The sequence below is a fragment of the Magnolia sinica genome, chromosome 7, assembly GCF_029962835.1.
Source record: "Magnolia sinica isolate HGM2019 chromosome 7, MsV1, whole genome shotgun sequence".
Classification (NCBI taxonomy): Eukaryota; Viridiplantae; Streptophyta; class Magnoliopsida; order Magnoliales; family Magnoliaceae; genus Magnolia; species Magnolia sinica.
In genome coordinates, this window is record NC_080579.1 from 1,082,807 (window position 1) to 1,110,649 (window position 27,843).

At 39.1% G+C, this 27,843-nt stretch overlaps 4 protein-coding genes, 1 non-coding gene and 1 pseudogene across 11 annotated transcripts; 3 read left to right on the forward strand and 3 right to left on the reverse strand.

Moving 5' to 3' along the window:
- On the forward strand, positions 1-18,711 carry LOC131250774 (dirigent protein 2-like). The gene is made up of 2 exons (XM_058251080.1): positions 1-794; positions 18,647-18,711. The coding sequence occupies exon 1, from the start codon at positions 42-44 to the stop codon at positions 579-581; it is 540 nt and encodes a 179-aa protein (XP_058107063.1). The 5' UTR covers positions 1-41; the 3' UTR covers positions 582-794; positions 18,647-18,711.
- LOC131251860 (callose synthase 10-like) lies at positions 2,808-6,384 on the reverse strand. The gene is made up of 6 exons (XM_058252853.1): positions 5,844-6,384; positions 5,631-5,754; positions 5,310-5,498; positions 5,104-5,154; positions 3,917-4,016; positions 2,808-2,957 (listed from the first exon to the last, which is right to left on the reverse strand). Exons 1-6 carry the CDS (start codon positions 5,884-5,886, stop codon positions 2,808-2,810), a joined length of 657 nt encoding a protein of 218 aa, XP_058108836.1. The 5' UTR covers positions 5,887-6,384.
- LOC131250775 (uncharacterized) lies at positions 6,947-9,155 on the reverse strand. 4 transcript variants are annotated; one of them, XM_058251082.1, is made up of 4 exons: positions 8,890-9,155; positions 8,257-8,406; positions 7,256-7,363; positions 6,947-7,167 (listed from the first exon to the last, which is right to left on the reverse strand). In XM_058251082.1, exons 2-4 carry the CDS (start codon positions 8,329-8,331, stop codon positions 7,021-7,023), a joined length of 330 nt encoding a protein of 109 aa, XP_058107065.1. In that variant the 5' UTR covers positions 8,332-8,406; positions 8,890-9,155; the 3' UTR covers positions 6,947-7,020. The 4 variants fall into 4 exon arrangements, with proteins under 4 accessions (XP_058107065.1, XP_058107067.1, XP_058107066.1 ...); XM_058251084.1 differs by lacking the exon at positions 8,890-9,155 and having other exon boundaries at positions 6,947-7,118; positions 7,288-7,363; positions 8,257-8,508; XM_058251083.1 differs by lacking the exon at positions 8,890-9,155 and having other exon boundaries at positions 6,947-7,118; positions 8,257-8,508.
- The window catches only part of LOC131251861 (uncharacterized), a 21,984-nt pseudogene continuing 5,340 nt past the window's right edge, over positions 11,200-27,843 (forward strand).
- Positions 14,160-14,243, forward strand: LOC131252459 (small nucleolar RNA snoR114). Its single transcript, XR_009174478.1, has one exon. It is a non-coding gene; the product is annotated as a small nucleolar RNA snoR114 (small nucleolar RNA).
- On the reverse strand, positions 23,544-27,043 carry LOC131250773 (callose synthase 10-like). Of its 4 annotated transcripts, XM_058251079.1 has the most exons (6): positions 26,531-27,043; positions 26,318-26,441; positions 25,997-26,185; positions 25,785-25,837; positions 24,591-24,688; positions 23,544-23,625 (listed from the first exon to the last, which is right to left on the reverse strand). In XM_058251079.1, exons 3-6 carry the CDS (start codon positions 26,042-26,044, stop codon positions 23,555-23,557), a joined length of 270 nt encoding a protein of 89 aa, XP_058107062.1. In that variant the 5' UTR covers positions 26,045-26,185; positions 26,318-26,441; positions 26,531-27,043; the 3' UTR covers positions 23,544-23,554. The 4 variants fall into 4 exon arrangements, with proteins under 4 accessions (XP_058107062.1, XP_058107060.1, XP_058107058.1 ...); XM_058251077.1 differs by lacking the exon at positions 25,785-25,837; XM_058251075.1 differs by lacking the exon at positions 25,785-25,837 and having other exon boundaries at positions 23,546-24,688.

Sequence of the window (27,843 nt, forward strand, 5' to 3'; positions counted from 1 at the left end):
TTTACTATAAGATATCAAGTGGCTTTGTAGCACTTCTTCAGATGGCTCAAACCACACTAAATATATCAGTCTCGTTACCCCTATTCTTTCTGATAACCATTCTGGTCAGCTTGGAAGCCAAAGTCATAAAGATGAAAGAGACCAACATGGTATTCTACATGCAAGATTGGGAGACAGGTTCGAACGTGACTGCGATCTCGGTTGCCGGACTCAATGGCACGAATTCAAGTCCACTAAACTTCGGAACCATCGCCGTGTTGGACGACCCAATCACCATAGGCGTCGATAGGTACTCGAAGCAGATAGGACGAGCGCGAGGGATATTTTCTGCATCGGCCTTAGACGGCTCCACCATACATCGGATTTTCTCGTTCGTGTTCACTGATGGAGAGTACAAAGGCAGCACCCTACAGATACAAGGTTTGGAGGTCTATCGCACGAAGCGTAGGGAGTTGTCGGTGGTGTCTGGAACGGGTTTGTTCCGATATGCGAGAGGCTATATTGTCTTTGAGTCTGCGTTCATGGACATTCCCAATCTCAATGCAGTGCTGAAGGTTACTGTTACGGTTCGGCATTACTGAGTTCATGACTCGGTCTGGTTGAGTTCGTTTGAAATCTACTTGTTTAATCAGTTCATATTTTGCATGTGTTTTTGGTTTTCTCTGCTTAAATCAAGTATGGTGTTTTAAAATCTGCCATTTGTTTTAAGTATTTTTGCTTTTCTTTTTAGTTTTATGATTATGTATGTGATGTAGAATATTCAGACCATTTATATGGTTTGGATGAAGGGTTAGGTAAAAAATCGGGTTGTTTTGTAGCTCAGGTGGGTCCTGATGAATATCAAGGGTCTGCATTCCCTCTTCGAAACTTTGTGTGGATCACATAAGTTTTGCATCTGGATGATATTCGTGCCTATAATTTATCTTATTTGAGTAGTAATTACCCTATCAATGGTTTGTATGACATATAAATATCATAGTCAGCTCCAAGAAGGTTTCAATGGTGGACGTTTCCAAACTTACTTTTGTTTTTTTTTGTTTTTTTTGGCGTGGCTCATGTGAGTTTTGGATCTTCCTGATTTTTAGATCTTGTCTTATTATGGACTTGCAGAAATAATTGGAGTGGATTTTTTACAGGCATTTCCGTAGGCCCCACAAACCTTCCAACTATAGGAACTTCCTATGTTGGGGCAAGGCAATCCAACGTGCGGTTAAGGCCTTTAAGAGACATTTTAAACAAAGTCATGGTATTTTAAGAATGTAATAATAGAAGCTGATTGTCCTTTGACAAGAAGCTAGGGGCCCGTTTGGCCAGGTGGATTGGAAGGGATTGAATGTTATTAGGGTGGATGGCATGGATTTCAAGGTAATAATGGTGTTGTCAGTGGATTGTTTTAAGACCCATGGGATTGCTATATCCCAGGATTGCTATATCGAGTCTGTTTGGCATGCCCGGCCAATCCCGAGATTAAACCTTCCCATCCCTTCCAATCCCTCGAACCAAACACATCCCAGGCAAATTTGAACAGATTAGGGTGAATTGGATGGGATTTAAAGGTAATGATGGTGTTGTCAGTGGATTGTCTTAAGATCCATGGGATTGCTATATCCCAGGATTAGATCACCCTATCTGTTTGGCACGCCCGGCCAATCCCGGGATTTAACTTCCAATCCGTTCCAATACCATCCAATCCCTTCCAATCCGCCTGGCCAAATGGGCCCTAGGAAAGACCACTGTGATGGATAGGTGCTCGAAGCAGATAGGACGAGCAAGAGGGATATTTTCTGCATCGGCCTTAGACGGCTCCACCATACAATGGATTTTCTCGTTCGTGTTCACTGATGGATCTGGATAGGTTTGGTTAATTTGTATACGTTCCAACAGTTCCTCACAAAACGTAGGGAGGTGTCGGTGGTCTCCAGGACCGGCTTGTTCCTATATGAGACGGGCTATGCCATCATCAAGGCCGAGTTGTTTTTTTTTTTTTTTTTTATCTTTCCAAATCTACTAGTTTATTGAGTTCACATGTTCCATACGTTTTGTGCCAGCAGCTATCTCTACATTTAAGTATGGTGTTTTAAAATCCTACATTAAGTTTTAAATATTCCTGCTTCACTTTTTATGTATATATTTTTTTTATATGCCATTCAGGCCATAGAGTCCTTTAATCTGGCTTGAATTAATGAAGGGTTTGGCAAAAAAATCAGGTTGTTTTGCAACTTCCGATCCCTAAGAAAATCAAGGGTGAGCATTCCTTTCAACTGTCTCCTTTTTTACGGCCACCTACGTTGGACTGATTTCTAGGCCCTAGGGGTTTCATGAGGTTACACATCAAATGGATGGATGGATGGATGGATGTCATGCACACATCAAGTGAGATGGGTTCTCAAAGGGTTCTCACAGGTACTCATGAGAACCGGTTCTTATAAGAAAAATCCTATTACTTTATATATATATATATATATATATGGGAAAAGGTACTATGCGCTCGACCTCACCAGGCCGTCCCATGAGGTCGAGCTGTGTGGGCCCCACCATGATGCGTTTCGAACATCTACCCCATCAGTCAGATGCACCATTCCATCGTGGGCCTAGGTCTCAAAAATCAAGTCAATCCGTGACTTTTGTGGGCCACACCACATACAGAAGTGGAGAGGGGCCGTGCACCATTAAAACATTCATAACCATTTTTTGGGCCCACCGAGATGTGGTTTGCAAATCCAGCCCATCCACTATGTGTGTCCCACTTGGACGAGGGTTCAGACCAAGTTTCAGATGCATGCAACTGAGAATATCATAATATTGCCTCATGTACCATTTACTCTGATAATTAGACCAAAGATGTTAAAAGAATGAGTAAAAGACCCTAAACTCGCATTTTTCCAGCTATGGTTGAAGAGTATGAAAGCTGCACATCCCAGCTCCGCTAATACCAATAAGATCACCAATATAGAATACTGGTAGGTTTAAGGAAACCATTTACTATTAAGAAACAAAATGAACGATGTCAGGAAATTCCTTGTGGGCTTTTATTAGGGCCAAGAGTGATGTAATTGACTGGACAATGGTGTCACCTGCTTTGAGAGATTGTAATTTCTTAGGCAGAGATTGGGCTGCGTTGTAAATACTGAACAGAGCTGGCCTTTTGGCCTTTTATTAATAAATTGTCATCTTTCAAAAATAAAAATAAAAATATTAAGAAACAAAATGAAATGTGCAGCAGCTTTTAGCAACTCGTCCTACTCAATCAACGAAGAATAATGCAAAAGAAATTGGCACTCTATGATTAGTGAACTGAAATTGCATGCAACTGTGTATTACTAAATGCCATCATTGTAAAAAAATTTCCAAGAGAAACTTTTCAAGACTTATAAAAACGTCTTAATGGCTTAATAAGGTAAACTCAACATTTTGATGCAATGTACATGTGATGCAAATTGATATGATAGGCTGTCTTGTTCTTTAAGCCAGCATAAAACTAGTGCAGCTTTTGCAGTTTGACTGAATACCAAGTTCGCAGATGCGCTTTTGCTCTGTCAATTGGTTTGAAGTTGATGTGGCAAAAAGTCTGCAGCTCAATAAATTATACTTTTGTCAAATAATCATTGGAACCAATGGAAAACAAAAAACCAGAAACGTAGATCACAGAAAATCAAGTGGATAAATAGATCTTGTTATGATTCCCAAGAAATCCTTCGATTTCTTCTGGAACTACTGTGAATGTCCGAAGACATTGAGGAATATCCAGAAAGGTATTTGGAGAATCGATTTCATGTGAAAATAAGGGTTAGAAAAAGAATGTACAAATTCACTTGTTTCATACCCTAATTATCAAGTAGCAATGTCTCGTGAATGACTGCACGAAGTTTAGAAACATAATTAGTAACAATCACAAAAATGTAATAAATCAGGATACACATGTTAGGCAGCACCCATTCCTGATCGCTGCTGCAATACAACCAAAACAAGAAATGACAAAGAGAATTACTCCCACACCAATAAATAAGCAAATGAACCTGCAAAACAACATTGCATCACGGTTATGTGATCAGATAAGAGAAAAAGGCGAACATAAATTCTATAGAATGATGCCAAGCTGTAAATAGGCAGTGCCCTGGTGGTAAAAGTTGTTGCCTGATGATAGAACTACAGATCGCCTGCCATTTGGATTTCATATCCATAGATCAGTTCGGTGATTACGCTCCCAAAAAAAAAAATCTCAACGCAAGGACAAAAGCCAAAAATTCAACTGACTTGGCGTGTAAATTAATGCAAGCTGCTTACAACCAGTTCTTTATAATATAGACCGCCCACCAAACCAGCAAGTTGGCTGGTCCCAATGAAACAGGCCAGTTCAAACAGCCCAAACATTTTCCATAACAACCATATCTCCGATAAAAGAACCCCAGAAAGCAACTAAGAGCAAAGAAAGCAGAGAGAAGAATGAAAAGGAAATGAAATGAAAGTGTGCATAAATGCATGCATCATCATAGAGAACTCCAATTCTTAATAGTTCATAGCCTATCGTGATTTCATATGCTGATAGGAATGGTTTCACAAAAGACAACACAACACATCGATACTCTAAAAAAATTGGCAGTGATTGTACTGATCTTACACATCATGCGTGCATGCTTCTAAGTTAGAATTTCACATTCAATCTTCTTTCATGTTTCTTCATATTTTAGTCTGCATCCATCACGCATGCAGAATCCCCACCTGGTGGCAATGCTCCACCCAGTACCAAGATAGGGTAAAACAGGACTAATGTCAAGTGGGCAGCTGGTTGTTGAACTTTTTCCAACCAATTATTAGTTACATGACCCCAAATGGCAGAATAAGACTATGATCATGATAGTTATGGTGATGGTGAGTGATTGGAAAGAACCCCAATAACAAGTGCCTGCTACCCTCCATAAGAAATCCAAAAGGTTTTGCTGGAGGCCCCTCCCTTCACCAGGCTGTCCCTGCTATCATTTGCAGAGCGGCCCACATGCTGAAAGGAGACCCCCAACCTTTGGCTACCTCCAACCATATTCTTGAATTCGATACCAAGATTCAACAATGACAAACTATAAGAACAACACCCCATGGACATCGTACCTGAAGTAATCACTCATCCTTTCATAAAGACTGTCCAACATAGTATCGCTCCTAAAGGACACGCAAATTGTTCAGCACAGATGCATAAGCAACTTCTAGATATACTTTTCCTCAAATTAACTGAGGCATGTACTTCTAGGAGAGAAATACAACTTGCCAACTACTGGAATAGGAAAGAAAAATCAAATTTTGAGTTATAAAAGTACCTGATAAATCCACTTAAAAAATTGAAAGAATGACCACTGATCAGACATCTCTGACAAGGTGTGACAAGCTGGGAATTTAAGTAGCAAAGCAAGAAATATGCGTATGCTGGCATAAACTCCCAATACAAGAATATAAATCCGAAAATAGAAAGAATCTGAGTTCCGGTTATCTTTTCCTCCAGAACCTTCCTGCAATGCAGTTTGGGAAGCATGTATGAGTATAAGGATACAAAAAACTATTGTACAGCAACAGAAAAAAGGGACCATGGGTCTGCGACAACAATATGAAAATGTAAATTTCAAACATAATACTACACTCACATGTAGATATATGTTACAAATACTGAACTGAGTCCAAACCAAAAGAATCTAATAAACAGCCTTGAGATCACCATGCCTCTAGCTGTTGAATAAGCCCCAAATGTGAGCAGGACATCCAAGCAGCCTACAAATTCAGAATGGAATTTGATGTGGAAAAGACAGAAAAAGAAGTAACATAGAAAATATCCAAATCTGAGAGTTATTTTACTTAACCCCCATCTGCTTTGAGGCCCATCATATAAACGGTATGGATCATTGAAATGTGACATGAGATCAGCTGCTGCAGTCCCTACTTATAAAACCCAAACATCAGGATGTATTGTAGCAGATAACCTCTGCATCTTACACCATTCCTAAAACAAGCTCTATCAAGTCCACTCACGTGAGTAGATTTTGATGTGGACTACTAGAATGAAAGCCGACGGTCTATCTCATGTCCAATCCACCACACTAACAGTCTCCTACTCCTACAAGGCCTGTTCAAATTCCTCTCAGGAATTTCATCGAACACCCCACGTGCACACCCAATCACTTCACATTTTGCAAAGAAATTCAACAGCCCAATCTGCACAAACGGGATCGAAATGACAAGTTTGGTCATATGGTAATGCACACTACAGCCATTATACAACAGATGCCCTGTTCCAGGTACACTTTACAACAAAAAGAAGGTTTTCAGATGTGACAAGTTTGGTCGATGGTTCAGTGAATGAGGCCATTACAAATCAAAATAGTACTAGAGATTTCATTGGAGATCTAAAGAAATCTGCAAAACATCTATGTGAGTTTCAGGTTAGTAATTATTAAAGTGATGTTAAAGTAGTTTCTTCATTATATTTCCTTGCCAATTAATATATAGAATATTTGTTCCACTGTAATTATTAAAGAAAAAACTAGAAACCACTGCACCATTTATCCAAACTCATATAGGATGGGGTTGCTCACCTGTTCCGAAATATGGAGGTATTGAGAAGTACAGAATGCAGTCCAACTGAAGAATCATGCTTATAAGTGTGTTTGCCTTTCGGGTTGACATTGTCTTGAACCAGTTCCCCAAAGCAAAGAACGACCAATTCACAGAGATTCTTTGACAAAGTCACCTGAAAAACAAGACCATCTATCCACCTAGTGAACTCAGCTTCTGTACAACTATGTAAAAATGATAAAACAGAGAAGGCAACATGGTTCCCACATAACCAGAGCAGCTAAATGTCACGAGTGAAATTTGTGGGAACTTAACGGCTAGTTGAAAGTCAATAGCAAGTCCTGTTGTGTAGTAAGCATGCTCTTCACAACACTGTTTCGTTCTCTGACTCTATGGGTTAAAAAATTCACATACTGCAGTAAAATGAATAAGGTCATTGATGTTTGTTACCATCCATGCTATAGTCTACCTCTGAAAATGAATGCTCGATTTTTTCTTTGCTTGCAATGCTTCCGCGAGCTCAATTTCCAGTGCAAGTACCCTTTCCAATGCATTTCCACTGCCTGAAAATTCATTAAATAAAGGAAATATGCTCCCCAATTGATCATTTGCCTGTGGAAAAGCAAGCAAGAGAGTGATTTATGAGACTTGAGGGAGGTAATTATGACTTGCTAGGTTGGCATAGTGTGCGCATATATACCGTGTGTAATTGCAACAACTCTCTTTGTAAACCTTGAAAAGCTGGGTCTGAATGATGTTCATCTTGTGGTAGAAGAGAAGTCAGGTTCTCACTTTTCATCCTTTCCAACTGCAAGTATATGAAAGATGCTTAAGGTGAAAAGGGGAGAAAAATCAACCAACAAAAAAATTCCTGCTGAAATAAAAATGACACAGTTCCTTATCTATTCAGAAACCATCCCATAATTCATACAATCTGAGCAAAGGTATAAACTCCAATAGAAATACCTCAATGCATCTGTAATGATGAGAAATGCTATAATTATGCATACTTCATGTAAGTTCCATGAAGCCCTGTCCTCACCATATACATGGAGAAAGTGTTTGCTGACCAAACTGTGGAATCATCATCATCATCATCTAAAGCCTTATCCCAATTAATTAGATTCCACTACATGAATTCTATTCTTCTATTCCACTCTATCAAGTGCTACATGAATACAAAACCAGACTGATTAGAAAAAAAAAAAATGGTTGGCACAAAATCTGGAACGAAGCCCAGACAACCACTGTAGCATGAATAACATAGCACAATTACTATTGCATGTGCAGATAGAAGGAAGTAGGAACATTTGGAATGAACGTGTGGATTGAGCCTCAATGCGCTGATACCATGTAGAAAAATAAGCTAAGAAGAAAGGAAAAAAGAAGAAGTGAGAGAGACTTGTGTCTAATCTTCATAATCATACAAAGCAGCTGACTAACCTCCTTATTGATAAAGAGTATAAAAAGACTAAACATATTCGAACTAAACATAAACATAAGATAACAACTACATTGAGGTGTGCACTGCAGGCACACACAGAAATTCCAACATGTACATGGATGGGCCAAATGCAAAAATTTTAGTGATTGGGCAAATGCTATCCACTTTTTGCTAGTTGAATGTGGACTACTGCTCAATTTTCCTTCATAACGGCATTCCTCTATAGTTATAAGAAAAACAGAAAAGTATAAGCATACCTCTTTATGAAGACGCTCCATGCTAGACTTTAAGCATTGCTCTCTGAAATGCCCATTGATAAGAGCCGTATTCATGTTGTTTTGCAGCAGGCCCTCTTTTTCTTGGCGCACTAGCCTTGAAACTTCAAAACTTTTAGATGCGAGGGCATCCTGTTAAACAATAGAATATAAGTTAGGAGACCCCAAAATCACCACACAGATCACCGCACAGCCTTGTTGGGGTTGTATATGCAGTTCATTGCCACTACCACCAAAACTTGCACACCCAATTAATCACACTTTGTGTCTTGGTGTTGCAAATCTTAATAAACAGAATAGAACCCACTTGTTCAGTGATATCACTGGTCTTACATCCTTATAACTACATCATGTTATGGAACTGACTCAGTAATACAAATGCTTGGAAGAAACAACGACACTATTTTCCAAATACTTTACCTAGATTTCCATTACTCTTTCTATTCCTTAATATATTTAGCTCATAAACCAAAAGAGAATGCATAACTAAAGGTAAACACAGAGACCATGGCTATGAATGAAATTTGCCTGCTTAGGTGCAAAATGTTCAAGATCACTTACGATGATCCAAAAAAATAAATTCAAGAGGGTGATTCCAGGGAAATATTAAATTACCTGTCAACTCGACTGATTTCCTTCATCAATGGACAATTCATCTTGACATGAACCCACTACAAGACTAGTGTCTGAGGATTTCAGGCCGCCCATCTTATTTGCATCATTAGTAGCAACCATGTTTACTGTATCCATTCCAGGCCAGCTCTGCTCCCGATGTCAAGGACCTGCCAGTTTCTGCAAGTGGCTGAACGAACACAGCATTGGGACCACCAGGTTCATGATTTCCTTGCTTGGTAACATTTGTAGAAGATGCAGAGCTTTCCAACAGTTCATTGAATTAAATGACGATATTCATATCAAACGACGAAGAAAAAAAATAAAAATCTAAGATCTGTACAATGGTAAAAACATCGGAATCTGTTGAAAACAACTCGTATTTTGGTATCTCGATGTTAGACACTGAAATCTATGCCTATCATATCTTCTTTCAGGGAATCGAATCGAATGCAGATCAAATCGACATGGATCAAATCGACATGGAAAAGCTCTGCGTAGTTTTCAGCTCGAGAAAGCAGTAAAACCCGTAAAATTTTCAGGGAAAAGGAGAATGAAAGAATAGGCGTTTGTTTCCGGAGAGGAGATTCAATGGATTTCACAATCCGAATAGTAAAAGAAAATCCAGGAAAATCCATGCCGTAAAAGGAAATACGAGATCGAGAGAGGAAGAGGGAGATCAAGAGAGAGAGAGGATCGGGAGAGGGAGAGGGAGGTCATGTGACAATGGGAACGAGGGTTTCGGCCCCAAAAAAGGTGAAATCGATTTGGTAATCTGCGGCAAATAAAAACTACTGTGCCTCTAGGGCCGTGTGGGATCCAGCGAGGTCTCCAAAACAAATCCAATCCGTCCATCTGTTTTAAAATATAACAATAGAACATAATCCTAAAAATTAGGAAAATTCAAAATGCAAATGGGACACACCAACAAAATATCAGAAATAGCAACGTTGGCTATTAAAACAGGTACAAATTTGAACACGGTCTATAACCGTTTCAAATCAGACACGGCTTTGAACCGTTTTCAAACCAAAATCCCAGCCGTTCCTATCTAGAGATTTTGGTGTAGTGAAAAGTGATAGATATGATTATATAATATTGGTCCCTTTTTTTGAAATATCTTTGATATATATTTTTTAATGAGGCAGTTAGTTTTATGGATTGCCTAAGGGAAAAAAAATAAATCACTGTTGTAGAAATGTAACAAACTGTTACAACTACTGAGCAGAGTTTTTAACAGATTCGATCCGCAATGAATTAGCATCTTAAAAGATGCTAGGTCAACAAGTATGGCATGGTTAAACTGGGCTGTGCTTAATTGGGTTGACCTCGGCCTAGCTGATCCCTTTACATAAGCATATGTATGGGTGCCAATCATGCAATATCAAATGATGACCTCTTTGGGCCAGCATGATGTGCACATGACATTTATTTCGTCCAAAGCACGAACCACCTAAAGTTTGTGCAGTGGCTCAAAAATCAAGTGGATCAAATATTTAGATGGGCAACACTTATTGCTGCAAGTTTCACTGTCCGAAGATACGGAAAGAATATATCAATATCGCTAATAATTGAAAATGTACGAAAACATGGTGAAAATGGTAGAATTTTATAGTGAAACTTAGGAGAATCTAAAAGAGACATATTTGCATATTTAGGAACAAAGAAATTTATGAAAAAATACATACATAATCAATTTTCATTTAATGGGACTTGAAAGCATATGCTCTCATAAAAAAAAAACTAATCAAACCATCGCATCCATTCCATCTATATATCCAACTATCACATCTATCCAACCATCCAACCTCCCATCCAAACATCTATCAATATTTCAAAATAATGACAATACAAGATATTTTGCTAAGAAATCGTCGACAATTGAAAAGGAAATTAAAGACTATGGCCTCAATATTGCCCATGTTACAATAATGATAATATTGTGATATGACTGATATTATCATCAACAATTTGAATATTGTATAAAACCATATGGCCATAAATAAATATTTTAATAATTTTTTTATTATATTGATATATTAGTGATATTATCAAAATATTGTCAATACACTGGTGATACAAGGGACACCTAAAATTTAGACAATAAAAATTATTGGCGACATCAACATATTGGTGACACTTTTTTTTTTTTTCTTTTTAAAGACAAGATCCATGTGGTTCACGAACAATAAGCAAATAAATATACTACTAAAAGGAGATTATAGGGATGATATGGGCTACCCCTTCTTTTCTCCAGTGAATCCTTTGCAAATATCTTCTTCTGTCTATCGGATTCCATAGAAGAAACTAACCCCGCTTTCTGCTAAAATGAGCTCGTGGTGGGCAGGCGCCATCGGCACAGCGAAGAAAAAGTTTGAGGAAGGTGATGGCACACGCCAGTATTAGAGCGTGGCCCTGATAATTGGCGTCACCGGCATCGTTGGCAACAGCCTGGCCAAGATCCTCCCTCTCTCTGACACCCCCGGCGGGCCGTGGAAAGTCTACGGCATTGCCCGCCGCCCCCGTCCTCCATGGTACACAGAGCACCCGATCGAATACATACAGTGCGACGTATCCGATCCATCTGACGTCCAATCCAAGCTCTCTACCCTCTCTGTTGTGACCCACATCTTCTATGTTGCATGGAGCGACGGACGCACCGAATCTGAGAACTGCGAAATCAATGGCTCGATGCTCCGCAATGTCCTTCAATCTGTAATTCCAAATTCACCCAATCTCCAGCACATCTGCCTCCAGACAGGCCGCAAGCACTACTTGGGCTCTTTCGAATCTATGCAAAACCCACACAATCCCCCTTTACACGAGGAACTCCCCCGTCTACCGAGCCCCAATTTCTACTACACTCAAGAGGATATCTTATTCGAGGAAGTTGAGAAGAAGGAAGGGCTGACCTGGACCGTCCATCGCCCTGGGATAATCTTCGGCTTCTCTCCTTACAGCCTCATGAACTTGATTGGGACCTTATGTGTCTACGCTTCCATCTGCAAGCACGAGGGCTCCCGCTACGGTTCCCGGGCAACCATGTCGCGTGGGAGGGATACTCAGACGCGTCTGACGCCGACCTAATCGCGGAGCACCAGATATGGGCTGCCGTCAACCCATTCGCCAAGAACGAGGCATTCAATTGCAGCAATGGTGATGTGTTCAAGTGGAAGCATCTGTGGAGGATTCTGGCAGAGCAGTTCGAGGTGGAGTATGTGGAATTCAAAGAGGACTCGGGTTTTAGATTGGCGGAGGCAATGAAGGACAAGGGGCCTGTTTGGGAGCAGATTGTGATTGAGAAGGATCTTGTTGCTACTAAGCTAGAAGCGGTTGGGATTTGGTGGCTTGTGGATATTTGTTTCAATCTGCCAGGTTCTTTCTTGGACAGTATGAATAAGAGTAAGGAGCATGGCTTCTTGGGTTTCAGAAATTCCACTTCTTCTTTCTCTTCTTGGATAGATAAGATGAAGGCTTACAAGATTGTGCCTTGATGTGTGGATGGGGGGGATAATGGTATTTTGATGATCGATCATTTGGGTGATTTGGTTTTTCTTTGAACTGTTTTAATAAGGAATAATAAAACATGATTAGCTTGTTTTAAAAAAAATAATAAAAAAAATACCTTTCCAAATACAGTCAATCTCTCTTATTGTTGCCGTGACCGCTGACATCGCTGAAGATGCCACTTGAGACTACCTTTGCTACCTGAAGTTGCCAAAAATACCTACAAATGGTGTACCCATACATAAACATATCAAAGTGGGTTGTCCATCATATGGGGCCTACCTTCGATGTGGACCATTCATCATTATGGGCCGACCTTTGATGTAGACCAGCCATGATATGGGGCCCACCTACTTTCTTTTTTTTTTTTTTAAGAAAGAAGGTATTTTTTTTCCATTTAAAAATATCAGTATTATAGACATTATTATCACCAATATCTAAGATTAGCAATATCTAAGATTTCTAAAAAATCAGTATTATAGACATTATTATTAGTTTTATCTTTATCTCTGACTTAGAGATACAAATCTTGGAGATACTTTGAACAATGATAGGGCCTAACGCATCTCTAAATTAAATCAGTGTACATCAACTTGCTGATAGCTTATATGTGTAGGTTGGGTTTATCAGGATCCAACCCAAGCTCAACAATTAACTTAAATGGACTTCATTTCTTTGGCTCAAGCTTAAACTGTTAATCATTATGCATGACAAGAGACAAAAGAAATATCTTGTTGTTTCTTCAATGATTCCTGATCTCGCAGCTCTCTCAGTACTAGAATACAAATCAATATGAATTTCTAACCATCTGTCGTGGGAAAAGAAGAATTAATCTTATAAAATTTTCAAGAAATTCATAAATCTCTTTTGGAAGCTTTTCATGTTCATAAATTGCCATGGCATCAAGGAATATCTAGAAAGCCATTTTGGAAATGTTCAGAGGTTGATCAAACCCATTGCCACTAATATTATATGTCCATGTGGTCCATCTACATCAAGAACCAATTGCCACTAATACCATGTGTCCATGTGATCCATCCACATCATGAAGATAGATTACACGCTCAAGTAATTTGTGGGTGCAATGTAGCATTTGTGCGACATCAAACCCGTGCATTAGGTGTGCTCCACCATTATGGGACGAACCAAAATTAGGCTGATTTGAAACACCAATGGGCTACACAGAAAATAATGTAAAAATGTACCCAAACCTACAAACTCAAATGTCAAGCATCCATCATCAATATGCGACCATTCATGGACGCTCCCCATGCCTAGTTGAGAAATACTACTATGTGATGCTGCAGTGAATTCCATGAAATTATATCCCAACCATACGCGTGGAAAACAAAAGTACGCTGATGAGGGAGTTGGTTTCGTAGGGCACCATGACCATGCAATGGGCCAAAAATCTTTTAAGTCTACCACTCTGACCATGAGGTTTTTCTGGTGGATGTGGACTGCTTCTCATTGAACTAGGCCTTCTCAGACCACTGATAATGATCATGTTCTAAGGATGGATCCTAGCCGTCTAATCAAAGAATTAGGATTGCTTGATTTAGAAGGGTTCTTGGGAAAGGTCAATCCATGATTGACCAATGGTATTGATCACTGAACCATATACCCCGCTTGGAGAAACAGGGAAGTAAAGAAAACTAGGCCATTCCTGTTATTATCTCATGATCCACTTCCCACGTTTGTCCCACATCGGTTACTTAATTATATTATGAGCTATTTATGTTTTTCTCTTCCCACAAAGTGCACGTGAGCGGTGAAGAGGATTTACACAGTTGCGACGGTGGGTGCTGTCGCCATCTTCTGATACAGAAGAAGCTAGCGTAGCTGAGCTCATTTTTGTGGTACGTACGATGCGGTTGACACTACCGTGTATCAATCTGCTATATTTTTGTTCTCTTTTTTTTTTTTTTTTCCTTTTGTTCTTTTTTTTTTTTTTAATTATTTTTTTTTTTGTGGACAGGTTGGATGGCAAATAAATGCCAAAATGGGCTCAAGCTTCAGATCTACCATGATATGGATATGAGAAGTAGGCGAAAGGGAGAAGGAAAACCGCGTTTGACACATGAATTACGCAGCCTCACACGTTACACAGACTCACACGTTTCCTTCCCTTATTTTATTTTATTTTATCTTACTTCTCTGGGCGTTCTTTTGCATGAAGACGTCAACGTCTTTGGGTGTACGGTGTACCCCCCCTATTTTGATGATTACTTACACGTGAGCTGTGTGTTAGATGATGCGTGATGTTGATTATGTTGTCGCCTTCACGCCCATGCTAATGAACGGTTCGGATCATCTGAGATGATGATTCCAAGTAACATTCGTTTGATTGGATGATTGTGATCCACTTGGGATTGGATCTGCTTCTTTTTGGGGCATGAAAAAAAAAAAAAAAAACTGATGGACGGCATGGATATACAGTACATACATCAAGGGCGGCCACACCGTCAGGGAAACCACCCCTTAACGTGTTACACGGATATAATGTTTCGTACACATGCACACAGATAATACATGCGGCATGCATACAACTCAACTTTAAACGTTCAAATTGTGGGGCCCACCGTAGGTAGATTGTAGACGTAAAATCAGATCGATTGGGAGATCCTAGCCTCTGATCAGTGGACATTTGTTTGTTGAATTCGGACCATTGACTACTTCTCATTTTGATTGTCCATTAGGTATCTGCTAATCTTCTGTTTGTGATCAACGTTTGAGCTTGACTTTTAGATGTGACTCATCTCTAGTGGAGCCCACTACTTGGACAACTTAATTTAAGTTGCTGGAATGCCACAGATACAATTACTGTAAATGCAGTCGTGTGAAACATCTACACTCCGATAAAAACCTATTTGGTTTTCAGTTTGCACAAGTATGCCCCATTATTCAGTAATCCAGGCCGTTGATACCATCAGCCCCACTAGGATTCTTCTGCCAAAGTGAGCCAATTGGGCTGATCCAAAACAAAAGTGGGCCACACGAATGAAAACAGTTCGGATGGTTAAAAGGTAGGTAGTTGCACAAACCAGGGTGAGGTTTTGCAAAACTCCCGATATTTTCTTGATAAATAAATTAAACGATATTTTCACCTTAATATTGCATAACATTTTCAAAATATCTGCATTTTTTTATATTTTTTTTACCAATTTATCGCAAAATTATTAAAATATTAATGTAAATTTTATAGTGTTTTTTACAGAAAAATTCTTCATAAATTCTAAATTTACAGAAAACTCCCACTCTAATAAAAAAAAATTACCTCCCTAGTGCTTTTTGAAAATGAAAGTTATCAAAGTATGTTTATAGTATTAAAGTATCTCAATGTATTGTTTTTCTTTAAAAAGGTGATGAAGTCTCACATGGTTATGACATCTAACCTGCTAGACCTAAAATCCCTAGTAAAATCTAATGAGTTGTGATGCGTCTTATTCATACCAACTTATTTTAGTAAATAAGTCCAAAATCAAAGCATGCCCAAAGCTCAAGTGGACCACACCACATGAGAAAGTATGTAGTGAACACTACCCTTGAAATCTTAAGGGTTGTTTGGTGCAGGTATTACATGGGATTAGGTGGGATAGAATTGCATTTGGTCACGTGAAATTCCATCCAGCATTTGAGGAGGATGGGAAAGGTTTGGATTCGGTGGGATGGAATTGCATGTAGTCCCATGGAATTGCATATGGTACCACGAATGATTTCCGTGGATTTTGAAATCCACTACACATGTGGGCCCCACAGTAATGCATGTGTTTATCCAAGTTGTCCATCCATATACACTGTTTACACGTGACATTATGGTTATATACGTGTACAAGTGAGTGACATCCATTGTGAATTTGGTTCATTGATTACAATTTCATGGTCCACCAAACATGATTTTGGTTAATTTGGTGTTTTCTCGTGGCAAAAATTTTATCCCTACCATGAGAATGGATGGCTACAATATCATGGTATTTCCAGACATGCAATCATTGTGCAACAATGATATTAATTTCATCTAATACAATTCAGTATCATTCAATGCCACAGACCAAACACGCCCTTAAGGGCCGTGGGGCATTAAAGTTTTGGATCAGGCTATTATTTGTGTTTTTCCTTCATCCATGTCTGCGTGATCCAATGAACGAGTTGGATAACAAATAAACAGTAATATGGGTAGGGGTGTACACAAACTGAGCTAGCTCGGTTAGCTAGCTCGACTCGACTCGAAAAAGCTTGATTCGACTCGGTTCGAAGGTGAGTTCGAGTTGATTTTTTGAGCTCGAAAATGAGTTCGAGTCGAGTTCAAGAAGGCCCCAGCTCGACTCGACTCGGATCGAATCCAACTCGAATCGAACTCGGATCGAACCAGTTTAGTGACTCGGTTACTTTGCCATTGATGTTGCTCACTAACTGTTTGATAAAATGACTCAACGAAATGTGGCTGGTGGCAAGGAAGGTTTGGCCAGTGGCAAGCAAGGTATGTACATTAACCAAATAGCTTTTTTCTCTCTGTTTTTTTTTTTTTTTTTTTTTTAATGTTACGTAAAAGGTGTTTGATAAAACACCCGTAAAACCATTGCCTTTATTTGTAAAACAGCGAGTTTTTGAAGTTGTAGTTCAGGTGTTTGTGGAAATGCCTCAATGGCAAACTTGGATCGATCTTGGCTCGAACTTGGCCCGAGCTGCTGACCGAATCGAGCCGAGCTGGCCAGTCGAGCTCAAGGATCGAGCCGAGTCAAGTTCGAGCTGAGGTCAGCCAGTGTTCGAGCTGAGTCGAGTTGAGGCCAGCTCGACTCGGTTCGACTCAATGTACACCCCTAAACATGGGCCTTAGGAAGGTTTCGACGGTGGACATCATTATCCCCACTATTTCATTAGGTGGGGTCCACTTGACCTTTGGATATGTTTCAATTTTAGGTCTCAACCGGTAAAATGAGCTGAAAAAATGGACGGACAATTAATGTGACCATGCCACTTACGGTTCCGTGTGAGAAAGCATATTGAGTTACTCGCTAGCAATCTGCTTCCCTTAGACATGCATCCAAAAACCTGATTAAATGATACTTTAAGTGAATTTTGATATTTTAAGTTGTGTATATATTATTATTATTATTATTATTTGGTGTGGCTTAAGTTTAGATTTATCAATATTTTTTTATTCTCCCGAATATATCATGGTAGATTACATTTATTGCAATAGGTTGATATTATATAAATATCACGTGGGTCCTGCAATTCCCATTTTGTATATTATTTTTTAGGGTGTGGTTCACGTGGGTCCTGCAATTCTCATTTTGTATATTATTTTTTAGGGTGTGGTTCACGTGGGTCCTGCAATTCCCTCTGCCAATTACCCTCCACTACTCTGAACCACCAGATACACGGTTGGGATCATCCAAACAATGCTGGCATATGGCCCCACCCACCACTACTTGTGATGCAAGGATTACCCTTCCACTATTATAAATAGACCATTTCTCTACTACTAAGATAGTAAATAGTAATTGATACAAATGGCTCAAGCCACAACAAAGATATCAGTTTCAGTACCGATATTCTTCCTCATAACCATTGTTGCCAGCTTGGAAGCCAAAGACACAAGAACGAACCAACATGGTGTTCTACATGCAAGACTGGGAAACAGGCCCCAAGGTGACTTCAATCCCGGTTGCCGGAATCAATGGCATGAATTCAACTGGGTCCAAGTTCGGAACCATCTTTGTGTTGGACGATGCAATCACCCAAGGAGTAGATAGGAACTCGAAGGAGCTAGGACGAGCTCGAGGGATATTTGTAGTATCGTCCTTAGACGCCTCCGTCTTATGTTTCATGTTCACGATCGTTTTCACGGATGGAAACTACAAAGGGAGTACACTACAGATACAAGGTTTGGAACCCTTCTTCTTGCAACATAGGGAGGTATCGGTCGTATCCGGGACGGGCTTGTTTCAATTTGCGACGGGCTATGCTAGTATCGAGACGGCTTTCGTTGACATTCCCAATGTAGTTGTCAAGATGATTGTTACCGTTCGCCACTATTCAGATTAGGACTTGGCTAATTTGTCGTCGAAATCTACTATTTTATTGAGTTCACATGTTACATTAGTTTTGTGCTTGCTATCTCTACTTTTAAGTATGCTTTTTCAAAATCCCACTGAGTTTTAGGTGTTCTGATTCTATTTTTGCTTATATGTTTATATATGCGATCCAGGCCTTACAGTCCATTCATCTGGCTTGGATGAAGGGTTAGGCAAAAAAAATTAGGTTGTTTTGCAACTCAGGCGGGATCTAATGAAAATTAAGGGTGGGCATTCCCCCTTCAACTGTTTCCTTTTCTATGGCCCACTTAAGTTTTGGGTACGATTGATTTCTACACCCTTTGAGTTTTATCATGAGGTGGCACACATCAAATGAGTGGATTAGATCTCATGCACATATCACATGAGATAAGCTCTCCAAGGGTTCTCAGGGAAATAGATTTTTAAGAGAAAATTTCTATATATATGAAAAGGTAATATATGCTTGACCTGACTACAGCATTCCGTAAGGTCGAGCACTGTCGGATTACTGGCAGTCGGATGGAGTAACTACAATAAGGTCGAGAGTACAGTACCTCTCTCTCTCTCTCTCTCTCTCTCTCTCTCTCTCTCTATATATATATATATATATAAGCATCACTTTTATGAAAATATCCTGAGTGACTTTAATTAATGTCGTTAGGTTGAGTCTCCTTTATGGTGGAGAATTGAAGAAAAATAATGATTTAGGTGGCCCTGCCTCATCAAGACGATGTGACCCTTACTTTGGCTCCTAGCTTGATGCATGTATTCTATATTCAGGCTGTCCTATTTTTCTAAATCATTTTAGGGAATGAATTAAAAAATGAAGCAAATCCAAATCTCAGGTGGACTACCAGAGGTCATGACGGTGGTGATTGAGCATTAACAATTTATAATATAGGATATAAAAGTTTTAGATTAAGCTGATATTTGTTTTTTTCCCCTTGGTCCAGGTTTAAGTGACCTTATCAACAGGTTGGATGACAAATAACATTACCTCGGCCCTTAGTAAGTTTTTAATGGTGGGATATTCAAACACCATTGTTTTCTATAGTATGGTCCACCTAAGATTTGTATCCGCCTGGTTTTTGGGCTCAGTAATATTCTTGTAAATAAGATGGACGGGATAGATATAGAATAAATTTATCAAGGTGGGCCCACGTACCTCCACCTAAGATCTATATCTGCTTTGATTTTAGGCTCATAGCCTAGCATGTTCTTGTAAAAGGGATGGACAACATAAATATAAAATAAATTCATCAAAGTGGGCCCCACGGTAAGGGTCGCACCATGTTGGGCGAGTCCGGGCTGCACCTAATCTGCTCCCAATGAGGTAGCCCAGGCAAAAGTTTGCATGCAATTAGTTTTTTGAATTTTCTAAAAAATAATAATCATTGCTCTAGAAACTTAATGCTGCCACTTTTGAGTAGAGTGCTAATGAAGTTGATCCACATCGTACGCTTAAAAAACGGGACCAAGTTAGTTTGATCAGGTTTATGTTTGCGCTGGATCAAGAAGCATGTCATGTAAACAATTGGGCTGTGCTTGGGTTAACCTTGGCCAAGCTGACCCATCTAGACATGCAGAGGCATGGATTTGTCGACCTTTTAAGGGCCAGCATGATGTGAGCATGACATTTCTTTGGTTTATTTCGTGGACCTGACGTAGGGAAGGACATGGGCTAATTGTTCTGAATCTATGGAACTTTTCCGGACTCCTCACAGAAAAGCCTGGAATACACGAGGAAAAGAAAATAAAAATAATTCTAAGATATTCAAAATAATTTGATTGATGATTAAAAACAAGATTACAACTCCTTAAATAAAGCTACAAACCCTAAGAGAAGTTTCCGAATCAAACTACAACTAAAACTCCTAAAAATCGTGACTTATTATAAATAGTACTATCTATAAATGGCCGTGATTTTCACTAGACCTCATGGTTTTTGGCCAAAAATAGTAATTGTCTTATTTGTCGTAACCATGCTATTCTACTAATTATTCTAGGCACTTTTCATGTTGGGGGCAATTCCGAAAGCCCAACAGATGAAGAGTTATACTCAAACTAAAACTTATTATAAATAGTAAAAACGAAAATAAAACAAGAATTTTGATGGTATTGCGGAAATTCGGTGTGCGCATTGAGTGGCTAAGGTGGCTCATCCTACCCCAAAATTAGTATGGTATGTCCAATAACTCATTCTGATACATTCAATTTAAGGTCTTGATGGTCCGGATAACTTTCACTTGTGATCAAGCCTTTTCTAGTCCATCTTGGCAATGAAATTATCCATGACCACTGTAGGTTTACAAAGTAGCCCAAAAATCAATTAAATCAAATACTCAAGTGGGTAATGCCTTAGCATAGTATCTAAAAATAATTATGGAACCGCTATAACATAACGGTAATGGTAGGTACTGTTACGCATCAAGGGCGTGACCACTGCTTTAAAAAAATACTCATAGTGGTCGTTATGGTTGGGTTATGAGTGGCATTGGACCTGCGCATTAGGTGTGCCCCACCATGAAGATATATAGGACGCCAAAATTTAAGTTGATTTGTAACACAGGTGGCTTACACCACTGGAAATAATGTAAAATTGTACCCAAACCTAAAAATTTAAGGATTTTTTTTTTTTTTTACTAAACAAATAGGCTAAAATATAAGACAACTACTCCTTTAAAAGTCATATAAGACAACTACTCTTTAAAAGTCATGTTGTGTAGCATGCGAACTATTTGAGAGAGAGAAATCTGGAAATGATGTGGACCAATGAAATCTGATGGCATTGGAATTTCTTGTGCCTTCTACACATACTATCTGCACTTAATTATAATTTATAAAGAACTTATATATTGATCGTGTTCAGGTTGGGTCGGGCAACTCGAGGCCGACCCAAATTTTATTGGGTTAGTGTTTGTATAGCCCAAGCATGAGACCGAACCCGATACATCGTGCCCAAGAACAAAGGAATGCCGGGTCGGTCACGGGTCAGTCGGATTCATCCCCCGTGACTTTCAGCCCTATTATTTAGAAATAGGCCTAAATTTTAAGCTCAGCCCGTTCCTTGGGCCTAATAATCCAGCCGAAGTCCAATGCAGGCCAGACCCTGAAACCAGACAGGCCAACCTGGCCCATTGACACCCCTGACTGGATTTTATGAGTCGGTCTTTTGGCGCAATATTACTTTGAACTTCCATTCGTGACGTGCACGTAAATTAAATTAAACCGTTCAATTTATGTATGCAAGCTTAGAAAGTATGATTAACCAAGAAAATATGTCTTTGATAATCTTATTAAGATATTTGCAGAAATTTATTGGACGTTTTAAAAACGAAATTATTATCCAATGGTCAACTCACAAGTGTCCGTGAATAAAGGCTAGGATTGTGAAACCGATCTAATTTTCGCAGATTGCCTGAAGACCTGACAATGTGCGGCCCGTCATGATGTTTCTGTCCCATTGTGATATATATGTTTTATCCACACCATTCATCCATTTTTCTATCTCATTTTAAGGCATGAGCTGAAAAAGGAGGCAGATCCAAAGCTCAACTAGACCACACAACACAAAACAGTGGGGATCAAACACCTGTAGTTGACACCTTCTCGAGGGCTCCGGGAAGGTTGCAATGGTGTGCGTCATTATCCCACTATTTGCAATGGTGTGGTTCACTCATAGCTTTGGATTTACTGTATTTTTTGGCTCATGCCCTAAAATGAAATGGCATAGTGGATGCAAGGTGTGGATAAAACTCATATCAGGGCGGGCCAGCGGATTCCAATTTTTGGATTGTAACTTTGCCAAACTAAAGATCCACACTTTAACATATTTATTTTAGTTAATATATGACATATGTAACATTTTGAATTGCCTGCATATGAACATGGATACACAACCAGAGTATCAAATAACTCCCTTAAAAAAAATCCAGCTTAATGGCAAGGTGGTCCACATCTTATGAATGAATCAACAGTTCCATGTCCTTGGCCAAGGTCTTGATACCATCAAGTTGTTTAATCTAGTTCACCCGCCAAGTGGGCCACATTTTATGATACAAACCACAAATGTCCTTAGCCAAGCTCCACTGTTGAATGAGACTTTTCTAATATTGTGGTGCTGTGGGTACTACCTTGTGTACCGTTCATCTATTTTGACGGATCATTTGTCATGCCCCAGACTCGGTAATCGGACTCATAAGGAATCCTATAGCCGGTTCTGGCCGCAACAGCCTCCATGGTACTCCATTCTCGGCTCCTAAGACAGGTTCCGATCCTGGGATCCTACAAGGAGGATTTTCATAATCATATAATCATTTCCAATACGAGCATAACCAAAATCACAACAAGTAAATCTCGAAAATAACAAAGACACATTATAAAATCCACTATAAATTTGAACTTTTACAAGTACATAACAGAAAGGGAAATACATCAGATAGCAAAAGGAGGATGAAGATCTGCAACACTGGGGGTCCTTGGCTCAACTCTAATCCAAGCTCTGCTGTTACGATGCTGACCTAGGATCACCTGCATGAATCAATCGTACATAAGTTTATAGAAGCTTAGTGGGTGGTGGAAGTGTGTGACAATAGTGTGTAGAAGAGTAATAGGAGATACAGGAAGAGAAAACATGATCGATGATAACATCACTGGCCTTACCGAAGCTTGTTATGAATGCAATGCAATGAATACTGAGCGCCTTACCAAGGTGATGCATAAAGGGTCTTATACAGCCAACGCAAATGCAATGCGAAGTAATGTCAGTGCTCATATCCAAATAGTCAAAAGCGAAGTAATGTCAGTGAACAGATTCCCTTGAGAAGCAGTAGTCAAAAGCCACCACTGCAAAGCTCTTTAAAAAAAAAAAAAAAAAAAAAAGTTTGTAAAGTTCAATAAAACGCCTTTATCCATATCTGCCATGTGCTGTGTCAAGATTAAACAACATGAAGTTTGTGTGGTTAATTGAATATATTCTCAGGAAAAAATGAGACTAAACTGAGAATATCATAATATTGCCTCATGTACCATTTACTCTGATAATTAGACCAAAGATGTTAAAAGAATGAGTAAAAGACCCTAAACTCACATTTTTGCAGCTATGGTCGAAGAATATGAAAGCTGCACATCCCAGCTCCGCTAAGACCAATAAGATCACCAATATAGGATACTGGTAGGTTTAAGGAAACCATTTACTATTAAGAAACAAAATGAGTGATGTCAGGAAATTCCTTGTGGGCTTTTATTAGGGCCAAGAGTGATGTAATTGACTGGACAATGGTGTCACCTGCTTTGAGAGACTGTAATTTCTTAGGCAGAGATTGGGCTGCGTTGTAAATACTGAACAGAGCTAGCCTTTTGGCCTTTTATTAATAAATTGTCATCTTTCAAAAATAAAAATAAAAATATTAAGAAACAAAATGAAATGTGCAGCAGCTTTTAGCAACTCGTCCTACTCAATCAACGAAGAATAATACAAAAGAAATTGGTACTCTATGATTAGTGAACTGAAATGACAAATGCAACTGTGTATTACTAAATGCCATCATTGTAAAAAAATTTCCAAGAGAAACTTTTCAAGACTTTTAAAAACGTCTTAATGGCTTAACAAGGTAAACTCAACATTTTGATGCAATGTACATGTGATGCAAATTGATATGACGGGCTGTCTTGTTCTTTAAGCCAGCATAAAACTAGTGCATCTTTTGCAGTTTGACTGAATACCAAGTTCGCAGATGCGCTTTTGCTCTGTCAATTGGTTTGAAGTTGACGTGGCAAAAAGTCTGCAGCTCAAGAAATTATACTTTGTCAAATAATCATTGGAACCAATGGGAAAAAAAAAAAAAAACCAGAATGGTAGATCACAGAAAATCAAGTGGATAAATAGATCTTGTTATGATTCCCAAGAAATTCTTCGATTTCTTCTGGAACTAGTGTGAATGTCCGAAGACATTGAGGAATATCCAGAAAGGTATTTGGAGAATCGATTTCATGTGAAAATAAGGGTTAGAAAACGAACGTACAAATTCACTTGTTTCATACCCTAATTATCAAGTAGCAATGTCTCATGAATGACTGCACGAAGTTTAGAAACATAATTAGTAACAATCACAAAAATGTAATAAATCAGGATACACATGTTAGGCAGCACCCATTCCTGATCGCTGCTGTAATACAACCAAAACAAGAAATGACAGAGAATTACTCCAACACCAATGAATAGGCAAATGAACCTGCAAAACAACATTGCATCATGGTTATGTGATCAGATAAGAGAAAAAGGTGAACATAAATTCTATAGAATGATGCCAAGCTGTAAATAGGCAGTGCCCTGGTGGTAAAAGTTGTTGCCTGATGATAGAACTACAGATCGCCTGCCATTTGGATTTCATATCCATAGATCAGTTCGGTGATTACGCTCCCAAAAAAAAAAAAAAAGAATTCTCAACGCAAGGACAAAAGCCAAAAATTCAACTGACTTGGCATGTAAATTAATGCAAGCTGCTCACAACCAGTTCTTTAGAATATAGACCGCCCACCAAACCAGCAAGTTGGCTGGTCCCAATGAAACAGGCCAGTTCAAACAGCCCAAGCATTTTCCTTAACAACCATATCTCCGATAAAAAGAACCCCAGAAAGCAACTAAGAGCAAAGAAAGCAGAGAGAAGAATGAAAAGGAAATGAAATGAAAGCGTGCATAAATGCATGCATCATCATAGAGAACTCCAATTCTTAATAGTTCATAGCCTATTGTGATTTCATATGCTGATAGGAATGGTTTCACAAAAGACAACACAACACATCGATACTCTAAAAAAATTGGCAGTGATTGTACTGATCTTACGCATCATGCGTGCATGCTTCTGAGTTAGAATTTCACATTCAATCTTCTTTCATGTTTCTTCGTATTTTAGTCTGCATCCATCACGCACGCAGAATCCCCACCTGGTGGCAATGCTCCACCCAGTACCAAGATAGGGTAAAACAGGACTAATGTCAAGTGGGCAGCTGGTTGTTGAACTCTTTCCAACCAATTATTAGTTACATGACCCCAAATGGCAGAATAAGACTATGATGATGATAGTTATGGTGATGGTGAGTGATTGGAAAGAACCCCAATGACAAGTGCCTACTACCCTCCATAAGAAATCCAAAAGGATTTGCTCGAGGCCCCTCCCTTCACCAGGCTGTCCCTGCTATCATTTGCAGAGCGGCCCACATGCTGAAGGGAGACCCCCAACCTTTGGCTACCTCCAACCATATTCTTGAATTCGATACCAAGATTCAACAATGACAAACTATAAGAACAACACCCCATGGACATCGTACCTGAAGTAATCACTCATCCTTTCATAAAGACTGTGTCCAACATAGTATCGCTCCTAAAGGACATGAACATTGTTCAGCATAGATGCATAAGCAACTTCTAGATATGCTTTTCCTCAAATTAAGTAACTGAGGCATGTACTTCTAGCAGAGAAATACAACTTGCCAACTACTGGAATAGGAAAGAAAAATCAAATTTTGAGTTATAAAAGTACCTGATAAATCCACTTAAAAAATTGAAAGAATGACCACTGATCAGACATCTCTGACAAGGTGTGACAAGCTGGGAATTTAAGTAGCAAAGCAAGAAATATGCGTATGCCAGCATAAACTCCCAATCCAAGAATATAAATTTGAAAATAGAAAGAATCTGAGTTCCGGTTATCTTTTCCTCCAGAACCTTCCTGCAATGCAGTTTGGGAAGCATATATGAGTATAAGGATACAAAAAACTATTGTACAGCAACAGAAAAAAAGGACCATGGGTCCGCGACAACAATATGAAAATGTAAATTTCAAACATAATACTACACTCACATGTAGATATATGTTGCAAATACTGAACTGAGTCCAAACCAAAACAATCTAATAAACAGCCTTGAGATCACCATGCCTATAGCTGTTGAATAAGCCCCAAATGTGAGCAGGACATCCAAGCAGCCTACAAATTCAGTATGGAATTTGATGTGAAAAAGACAGAAAAAGAAGTAACAAAGAAAATATCCAAATCTGAGAGTTATTTTACTTAACCCCCATCTGCTTTGAGGCCCATCATATAAACGGTATGGATCATTGAAATGTGACACGAGATCCAGCTGCTGCAGTCCCTACTTAAAAAACCCAAACATCAGGATGTATTGTAGCAGATAACCTCTGCATCTTACACCATTCCTAAAACAAGCTCTATCAAGTCCACTCATGTGAGTAGATTTTGATGTGGACTACTAGAATGAAATCCAACAGTCTATCTCACGTCCAATCCTCCACAAAAACAGTCTCCTACTCCTACAAGGCCTGTTCAAATTCCTCTCAGGAATTTCATCGAACACCCCACGTGCACACCCAATCACTTCACATTTTGCAAAGAAATTCAACAGCCCAATCTGCGCAAACGGGATCGATATGACAAGTTTGGTCATATGGTAATGCACACTACAGCCATTAATCAACAGATGCCCTGTTCCAGGTACACTTTACAACAAAAAGAAGGTTTTCAGATGTGACAAGTTTGGTCGATGGTTCAGTGAATGAGGCCATCACAAATCAAAATAGTACTAGAGATTTCATTGGAGATCTAAAGAAATCTGCAAAACATCTATGTGAGTTTCAGGTTAGTAATTACAAAAGTGACGTTAAAGTAGTTTCTTCATTATATTTCCTTGCCAATTAATATATAGAATATTTGTTCCACTGTAATTATTAAAGAAAAAACTAGAAACCACTGCACCATTTATCCAAACTCATGTAGGATGGGGTTGCTCACCTGTTCCGAAATATGGAGGTATTGAGAAGTACAGAATGCAGTCCAACTGAAGAATCATGTTTATAAGTGTGTTTGCCTTTCAGGTTGACATTGTCTTGAACCAGTTCCCCAAAGCAAAGACCGACCAATTCACAGAGATTCTTTGACAAAGCCACCTCAAAAACATGACCATCTATCCACCTAGTGAACTCAGCTTCCGTACAACTATGTAAAAATGATAAAACAGAGAAGGCAACATGGTTCCCACATAACCAGAGCAGCTAAATGTCACGAGTGAAATTTGTGGGAACTTATGGCTAGTTGAAAGTCAATATCAAGTCCTGTTGTGTAGTAAGCATGCTCTTCACAACACTGTTTCGTACTCTGACTATACGGGCGAAAAAATTCACATACTGCAGTAAAATGAATAAGGTCATTGATGTTTGTTACCATCCATGCTATAGTCTACCTCTGAAAATGAATGCTCGATTTTTTCTTTGCTTGCAATGCTTCCGCGAGCTCAATTTCCAGTGCAAGTACCCTTTCCAATGCATTTCCACTGCCTGAAAATTCATTAAATAAAGGAAATATGCTCCCCAAT